General features: G+C 38.3%; 1 protein-coding gene across 1 annotated transcript; it reads left to right on the top strand.

Annotated features, from left to right (window-relative positions):
• The first annotated feature begins 2,017 nt into the window (after positions 1–2,017).
• On the top strand, positions 2,018–9,436 carry LOC106057665 (uncharacterized). The gene is made up of 4 exons (XM_013214977.2): positions 2,018–2,156; positions 4,375–4,547; positions 5,293–5,793; positions 8,123–9,436. Exons 2-4 carry the CDS (start codon positions 4,425–4,427, stop codon positions 8,201–8,203), a joined length of 705 nt encoding a protein of 234 aa, XP_013070431.2. The 5' UTR covers positions 2,018–2,156; positions 4,375–4,424; the 3' UTR covers positions 8,204–9,436.
• Positions 9,437–9,489: the final 53 nt, after the last annotated feature.

Below are 9,489 nucleotides of genomic sequence, written 5' to 3'. Positions count from 1 at the left end.
GTTCGTGTAATTTATTTAATTCGCGTATCCTTAGTAAATACAAAGGGACAGAACAGTTGAGTAGAGTGCGGAAATTCCCGCAGAAGTGAGCTCCAAATAAAAAGTCGTCAGCCAAATTTAATTTAAGATGATTATATTTTGAACGATTATAAATCTCAAACCAGAGTTTTTTATTGTTTGAACAATTTGGTGGTTATTTCATTTCCCTCAAAGATATATATAAACTGTCAAAATTGAAATACCTGTCCAGTTTTACTTTTTGAAGTTACCAATCTACAAGGAGTTATTGTAAGAACAACACTGGAGAGATGAAAACTACCAGCAAGTTATATATATATAATACTAATGGCAGTCTCGATACACGAGTACACATTCATTTCATAATAAGTATATGTATTATAATTGTATAAACATACTTGTATTTAGATTTCTTATTCCGTTTGGTAGGATTAATGCATACAAGAATTCTTTCTTTTTAAGTGAATGGAGCGGTTTGTCTCAGTGGCGTCAGAAGAGGGTGCAGGAGTAGGTGTAACAATCAATGAGTTAGCTTACTATTTTATTCTTCAACATAAAGAAACAAAATAAAAAAAAAGAGTTGTATAATTTTTTAGGGGGCGATTATTTTTTACCGGGGGGGGGGGGAGGTTAAATATATGACTAGATTGGCACATGAAATGCGTAGGACGTAATTCTTCATTTTTGAAGTGACGTCTATAGTTATATAATATGAGATAGGAATGGGAAAGGAGGCATTTAATAATTATGTACAATTTAAATTTCATCTTATTTACTAGTTACGTCTTATAGGTTATCTCTGGAGAAAATAATGTTTTAATGGAACATTTGTAAAGTAAGATCACATAATAATATGAAAATAGACTCATACAATCTTAACATTCAGTTAATCGTCCACACCCAGATCTCCATTGACCTCGCAGATGGGCTCAACTTGGAGAGTCAAGTGCCGTATCATACTCTGGCACTAGATCGCCATTTCCACCCAGAACATAGCCCAACTCGTCTGCTTCCACTTTTGCCTGACATCTCGATGCGTCCAGGGGAAAGAACTGTTGTCTTCCAATACGGCGTTCTATAAGGAGAATAACTCGAGTTATCCTTGTCTACAAAATGTCACGCGTAAGAACCGGCAGCTTGGTCTAAAAGGAGCTCCTTTCCCCACAGGTTTTTTTTTTAATAAGCAAAGGCGTCGCACTATTGGGTTTAAAAATACATTAATTAATTTTAAGAAAATTAATTTGAAGGGCATGGGAAATAATTGCAAGCCGCACCTTGTATAGTTTTATTGTAAGCTTATAGGGGTAAATGCTTATACATTCTGCTATAATAGTTCATATTACTATTAATATTAGCTAAGTGGAGGGCCTAGGTGGGAGTTTGGTGACCCCCCTCCCTTAGTCTGCACAGCCGAAAATTAGGCCCAGATAATATAGCAACACTATAGTTCTAGTCTTTGCAAATTCTTCTTATCAATCTTTGACACTATAGCTGTGTTATAAGAGGTGTAGACTTCAATGATTATTATTATATCCCAATATTTAAATGATACATAGAAGAGCTCCACAGAATGTCGAATAACTCCCTCCTTCTTTTACGTAAACAAACGCCAGCCATGCTGCATGTCTATTTTCATTGGACAGATTGGGAAACATTCATTCTATTCAATAAAGAAGCGAAACACGAGATGAATGTGTTACCCGTCCAGCGAGGCTGTCATTATGTCAGATTACCACGTGGGCCCTATTATTGAAATTACTATTTGTCATTAATATTTTAATGTGTTCTTTTTTTATTATTGTTTTATTTTAAATTTATTTTAGCCAACAAAGAGAAATTCTTGATAGTTTCTCAATAGTTGAGCACCACCTCCCCCCCCCAGAAAAAAAAAAGGAGACGCCTCTAACTTTACTCGATGCTAGAAACATTTAAGAGGAAATAGGCTGAGAGGGGTGGGCTGAGACTGGGCTGAAAAGGGTACATGGGGGGAAAAAATAATAAAGAAACAAAAGTTGGCAACAAGTCTTCAGGACTTTTGTCTTTAAAGCAGCCAAAACATTCAACTCTTTATGTTAACACTGGCTGGTTATAACAAGAATACAAAGTTCTGGACCTTCGTGAAAATTATCAATTTAAAAGTAAGTAGATCTATATGTAGCATTCACTTGTAGCATATTTTTTTGTAAAGATTAACACTTAGATTCTAACCTCCAATTAGATCAACAAAAAATGTGAATACTTCAGGAAGAACACGAAAAGAAAAATAAAATAAATAAACCGGGGGCGCCATGGCTGAGTTGTATGGCGCTTGGCTTTGAACCGAGGGTGCCGAGTTCGAATCCTAGTGAAGACGGATTTTTTATTTCGGGATCTTTGGGCGCCCATGTGTCCACCAACCTGACAAGGCTGACATTAGTCGGGGAAATGTAAAGGCGGTTGGTCGTTGTGCTGGCCAAATGACACCCTCGTCAACCGTGAGCTACAGAAACAGATGACCGTACATCATCCGCCCCATAGATCACAAGGTCTGAAAGGGGAACTTTACTTTTTTTTCTAGTTGACTAAACTAGACGTTGTGCATTTAGAAACATGTTTGTTTTTAACTACAAATGTAGCTTATAATGTATCTTCAGACCTTCACATACTTCTATCAAGTTCTTTGTCTAGGATTGCAACTAGTCAATATTTTCCCACGACTACAAGTCTTAATGTTCACGTTTAATGACAACCCAATTATTGGGAGTGTTTTTGTTATTGATTGTAATTTACTTTAAGACTTAAGACAACTTTTTGTTAATACAATTGGTTTTCCGTAACTCGGTGAGTTAGTTAGTCACAAATAAAATTACTGACGGAGTTGGATGGTCACAAAAGCAAATACTAAGGAGCGAAACATTATTTACTTTTTTTTTACAGTAATCCAGCTTTCCGTCATTAAAAAATTCAATAAAATTTAGGCCTATCATCGATTCGTCAATGTTATCGCCGACAAAGAATTGGGGTCATTTTTAAAAAGCTTATATCAACCTTGTCTTGCAAAAAGTTTGTATAGGGGCCTACGTTATTTCTCCCAAACCCAATCTGAAAGTTGAAATTTTTAACAATTATTTCTAGTACCTGACAAAACTAGAATCAATAATAATAATAATAATAGTTTCCTTTCTACGCAAATATGACTCCGAAGCAACCCCTCTGAACCTACACAATGCTGATGCCAATGTCAGTTTGGACGACGTAGGGCATGAGATTCGCCAATGGGAAGAAAAAAACCTCCAAGGAAAATTCCCGGCTTTATTACATGGGGACAACATCGACAAGGCTGCTTTCTTAACATGGCTCAAAGCAGGTCATCTCTACCCTAAAACAGAAGGCTTTGTCACGGCAATAGAGGACAGAGTAATCAGGACAAAAAATTACGAGAAGCATATCCTGAAACTCAATGTTGTCGACCAATGCCGAAAATGTGGAAATGTGGGCGAGTCAATTGAACACATTATGGCAGGATGTCCAGCCCTATCAGAATCAGCCTACCTAGGTCGCCATAACCAAGTTGCAAAGTTATTACACCAGCACTTGGCTTTGACGCACAATTTGATCGGTAAGGACACTCCTCATTTTAAATACTCGCCACAAGAGGTTTTTGAGTCTACTGAACATCTGCTGTACTGGGATAGGCCTATTCTTACCGACAAAACGGTAGATTTCATTCGCCCGGATCTTCTGTTCGTTGATAAAAAAGAAAAAACCGCTAGCATTATCGACATCGCCGTACCTCTGTCTCATAATTTAAGAAAAACTGAGATAGAAAAACAAAGAAAATATGGGAACCTAGGCTTGGAGATTAAGCGTCTATGGAAATTGTCCAAAATAACAATATACCCCATTGTTATATCAACCGAGGGGATAATAACAGCTGACCTCACAGACACCTTCAAGACCCTTAACATTCCTAGGAACATCCTCGTTGCCTGTTAGAGGTCGGTACTGCTGCAGACCTGCCACATCACCAGAAAATTCCTCAGTGGAAACTGTTAAAAGGGACTACGATGAATTATGTTTCTCTTTAGCGAAACTCGACCCTGGCAGCGCCGGAGAATGACTACTCGTTCATTTCTAACATAATAATAATAATAATAAACTACATGTATTGTTAATTCATTATTTTGTTTGGTATTGAACAAGGGAAAAGAAATCGTATTTGACAGATGTCGGGGTAGATATACGTTGAATTAGTCCGTTTGGGGAGGCTTGGGCACTGAGGGAATTGCCTAATGTATGTTTTACAATTTACATTAATGTCATTACGGTCCCCTGTGCATCTTATATTTATTTATTTTGAAACACTATCATTTGAAGATCAAGCACAATTGTGAATACATTGAAGTATACAGTTTGTCACATTGAACATGAATGGAGCTTCTCACCACGCTGTCAGGAGATGTCATAAACCCCAAAACAACGCAGCCAGAGAGAGGTCACGTGTGAAAACATTGAGGTCAGCCTTTCTTGACCTACAAAGGTCTCTCCCAGTAAGTACATAAGCATGTACAAACAATAACAAACGCACTTTAGTCAAATAAAAGCTGTGTATGTTCAATCTAATATTTATACAATTAAGAAAATTACCGTTAAACAGCACTTCATATGCCGCATTCAGGCTCATCTCACAGAACTTATTAGGTCTATAACTTTTTTATTTTTTTTTGGAGCGTCATTTTCATCCATGTTATTCGCATGTGAAAGTAGAACATGGCTGTGCGTTGAAGGAACCAGTCTTTTCCCGAGCGGCTCAATTTTCTTTGACTGAAATCAATTTTATGTCGCTGTCCGTGGCGTGTCTTGCTACCACTTCATCCCACAAAGTGCATGTATATCTATGTTCACAGCTCTAAAACCTCTTTTGATTCCATTCATATAGGAAGGTGGGACGACCAGTTTCTCCTATGTCAGTCGCTAGCTGCCGTAGAGGATGTCTTTTGGAATTCGTTATTCCTCCATGCGGAGGGCGGACATGACCAAGCCAACGCAGGCAGAGTTCCGCTATACCCCATCTTCTTATTTATGTTTGTTCACATTGTTTAAAGTGCAAAAGTACATCGTTTCCAAATGTGCGAAAACGGCAAACAGGATTAGATTGAAACATGTACACATGAAACATGTATATGCAATATTAGCTACACAGTCCTATACTTTAACATTTATGGTTTATGATTAATGGCTATAAAATAGCAACTATAATAATTATTAATTAGTTAAATGGCCCTTTCTGTTTAGGCTGTACCACCGAACACAAAACTATCAAAGCTGGATGTCTTGGTGTTGGCCACTACTTACATCTACCACTTGACCAAAACTCTGGAGAGACAGGATCACCAGAGTCTGACCAGTCCGGGAGTGAGCGGCTCCAACCTTACCTGGAAGCTGGACCACAGCTTGAAATCTCACGTCCGTCAGCACAGCGCTCCTCTCGTTTACCGCCCTCAAGCCCAGAATGCGTCTCGACACTGTAGACATCACGCTCGAGGATACCATGTTCACGTGACTGGGCGCGTGCTGGAAAGAGATGCGACAGAAGACCATGTGATATTGTCTCGTCCTGTGGGTGTCAGCTGTGGTTCACAAACTGCAGGTCAACATATGTCTGGTCAGCAACTGAGTGGACACATCGTGGATGCGAAGAAAGATGCGAGAGAAACTTCAGTAACAGGAGACAATGTTGGACATTTGAGTGCATCAACGACACACCGGACACTTGGAGTGTTACGTCCTGTGAAGGTATTCTAGTTCTATTATTAGATGTGACACGTCCTTAAACAAATGTGAGAGAATGAGAGGGAGAGAAAAAGAGAGAAGTAGAGAGAATGAGAGGGAGAGAAAAAGAGAGAAGTAGAGAGAAAGAGAGGGAGAAAAAAAAGAGGGAAGTAGAGAGAAAGAGAGGGAGAGAAAAAGAGAGAAGCAGAGAGAATGAGAGGGAGAGAAAAAGAGAGAAGTAGAGAGAAAGAGAGGGAGAGAAAAAGAGAGAAGTGGAGAGAATGAGAGGGAGAGAAAAAGAGAGAAGTAGAGAGAATGAGAGGGAGAGAAAAAGAGAGAAGTAGAGAGAAAGAGAGGGAGAGAAAAAGAGAGAAGCAGAGAGAATGAGAGGGAGAGAAAAAGAGAGAGGGAGAGAAAAAGAGAGAAGTAGAGAGAATGAGAGGGAGAGAAAAAGAGAGAGGGAGAGAAAAAGAGAGAAGTAGAGAGAATGAGAGGGAGAGAAAAAGAGAGAAGTATAGAGAAAGAGGGAGACAAAGATAAAGAGAAGTGAGAGGGAAAATGAGCAGGGAAGAGAAAAATATACAAAGATGGAGGGAGAACGTGCAGAAAATGAGAATAGAAAATGGGGGAGGGGGTAGAAACGTACGTAGAAAAAGGAGGGGGTGAAGTTTGTAAATAAGAGAAGGTAAGAACAAAAACAAAAAAAAGGAAAATGGATTTAAAGAGGGAGTAAAGAGAGAGGAAAACGAATAAAAACCTTGGAGAGAGAGAGAGAGAAACAGACAGAGACAGGCAGATAGAGATAGGCAGACAGAGAGAGAGAGACAGAGAAACAGACAGACGGAGAGAGACAGACAAAGACAGACAGAGAGATAGAGAACAAGACAGAGAGAGAGAGATAGAGACAGACTGACAGACAGAAAGATAGAGTGACAGACTGACAGAAAAATATCGGTATGATAAGGTGGTCAATCATGAAACAAGCTACATGTCCACATGTATGTTTATAGTCACAATAGAACAAAAAAATAAAATGTATTCTAAAATAAGTGGTAAGCAAGCTCATTAAAATGCGTGAGGGAGGGTGCGACAAATAATCTGATGATATAGTTCATGAAATGTATTTTTATCATTGTCAGGTTATTTAATTACCTTATGATTTTGTTTGTTAAATGTTTGCTTGTAAAATGTTTTACATGTTTCAGATGTTCCTTCAGAGTTGAAGATAATTAATTCCTAGTCCAAACCTCCCGCAGGACGACGGGGGTGGGAGCGGGCAGGGTTTGAATCCGGGACCATCGATAAATCTGAACGACATTCCGGCGCGCAAACCGCACGACCAGGCAGCCATCGTCTCTGTGAGCTATTAGTGAGTAAATGTTCCAACAGTTTGAGAAACGCGGGCAGCCAGACTGTTGTCTATTGCTTTAAAATAACGAAAAGGCCGACAGTTTCGCGAAGTTAAAAATGCTTCTTGGCCCACCCGAGGAATTACAAACCTACCAGGGTGCAAGAGTCAAGATTTGTGAATGGATCAAGTCCAAATGGTACGATAGCTGGGACCACTGCAGCACGAGACCGGAAGTCTTAGAAGTTTCTTAAAAGCCCAAACCGGAAGGACGAACCTAGGAAATTAGACAGGATCACGTGACACTGTGCGATGGGAACCTATTTCGGTAGGCTTCGAGAGAACCACGATCTCGGATGTCGACACTGCCACACAGGAGACGAAACAGTAGAAGACATCCTCAACGACTGCAGGGTGCTCTGAAGATACGACTAGTCTTGTAAACGATAAAGCTGGTGTATGCGGGGGTCTTGCCCTGTACGGAGACAGGCAAATCCCACAGAACACTGCCAGACCGTGCTGTAAGAGAGTAACATCAGCATGGAGGCTTTCTCATTGCTCCAGACAGTAAAGCTGGAAAATGGTTGGATAGTGTGCTGCCAAATTACACAAGGTGGTTTACTACATACATATATCATTCTCTGTGTACTATAAAAGCTGCTTTCCCTATAAACAGACCACTATAGAAAAAAAAACTATATGAAACAATATGGAGAGCTGCCTGATATGGCAACTACAGAGCAGTTCATCTCAGAAATTGTCTAGGCATTTGAAACCCCCTCCCCCCTACACACACATAATAATAAAAATACAGAAGAAGAGAAATTCAACTAACTATTTAGGTAGACAAACAGAGAGGGGAAGAGTAAAAATAAAAAAGAAAATTTTTGAGAGAAGTAGGCATGCAAGAAAGATGAAAAAAAAAAAAAGAAATAGTGGGGGTGGGGAAGGATGAGTGGAATGAGACTTTAATGGTCAATGCCTTTTTTATTTCTTTTCTCACAGAAGTGGCCAATGAGATCAAGACTTTATGACAGCATTCTGGGATGTACGACAAAAGGGACATTACTTTCACATTACAAGTGACTTTCATACTTAAGTTGTTTTTTTTTAATTAAAAAAATTCTTGAGTAAAAAAATACATTTGAGGGGAAGAAGCGACAAGAATTTGTCACTAGTAAGACAACCACTAACAGACATTTTAAAGCTTGAAAATGTAAACATCTTTTTTTTTTATTATTAATATGTGAGTGTTCAGAAATTAATACATGATTTTTCATTAATAACATATTTTACATACTACCACTCTTATAAGTACTAACATAGCCCCCCCCCCTCCTGTTCTGGGGCAACAACAGATTTCCCTGTTCTGAGGCAACTGCACATTTCCACAGTCCCCTGTTCTGAGCAACAAATTTCCATAGTCCCCTGTTCTGAGCAACAGATTTCCATAGTCCCCTGTTCTGAGCAACACATGTCCACAGTCCCCTGTACTGAGCAACAGATTTCCATAGTCCCCTGATCTGAAGCAACAAATTTCCATAGTCCCCTGATCTGAAGCAACAAATTTCCATAGTCCCCTGTTCAGGCAACAAATTTCCCAAGTCCCCTGATCTGAGGCACAAAACTCTGGTGATTTTGATATTTAATTATTAATATTGCAAGAATGATAATGAAGTCTTTGTCTTTGAAATCTGATGTTTAAGGAATACTTGTATTTTCATATGGCTAAATATTTGTATTAGACTGAAATCTCATTCACCTTTACCAGCTAACAAATTGTGTTCATAGAAATGACCAAAGTAAACAGAAATGTGTTGGAATTTTTTAAAAAATAATTCCTCTATATAGCTTACAAATTCATTGACAAAACCTGGGTGGAAAAACGTGGACACGTTCTAAAAAAAATGGCTCTAAAATATTCTTTGGGAAAACAATTGCCAACTATTTTGCCCCATTTGGAAAACTAGTTTGAATATTATCAAATTATCAAAGAAAATAATTTAAGTTTTAAGAGGAATAGACTAGACTACTTTTTCTGGTATTTCAGCATGTAGGCTCTATTCATTAAAATACTTTAATAAAGATCAGGAACATTTTGAGCAACATCTTCTAAGTCTAGATATTCAGGTCTAATATTATCTGACTCTGAGTAGATTTATACATTCACTTAAACAGAATTTTTTTCATGGGGATAAAATTGGGGTGGTGTAAAAAATGTTCCATTTTTTGTTTATTAAGAATAAAATATTTGATATTATGAAAGTCAAAGATTTTACAGAGGATGAATTATCTTTAAACTTTTTTTTTAAATTTTGCTTGTTTCAAAGTATTAATGCTTGATAATGCTATTTACACTAAAGTTGTCTGTT

The sequence above is a fragment of the Biomphalaria glabrata genome, chromosome 5 (assembly GCF_947242115.1).
Source record: "Biomphalaria glabrata chromosome 5, xgBioGlab47.1, whole genome shotgun sequence".
NCBI lineage: Eukaryota > Metazoa > Mollusca > Gastropoda > Planorbidae > Biomphalaria > Biomphalaria glabrata.
This window is presented reverse-complemented; position numbering and strand designations above follow the sequence as displayed.

Excerpts from the sequence above, each read along its gene's own strand:
- LOC106057665 (XM_013214977.2), top strand. The coding sequence starts at position 4,425 with ATGAATGGAGCTTCTCACCACGCTGTCAGGAGATGTCATAAACCCCAA. Across the intron at positions 4,548-5,292 it reads ACCTACAAAGGTCTCTCCCA|GCTGTACCACCGAACACAAA; the intron begins GTAAGTACATAA and ends CTTTCTGTTTAG. Across the intron at positions 5,794-8,122 it reads GAGTGTTACGTCCTGTGAAG|AAGTGGCCAATGAGATCAAG; the intron begins GTATTCTAGTTC and ends CTTTTCTCACAG.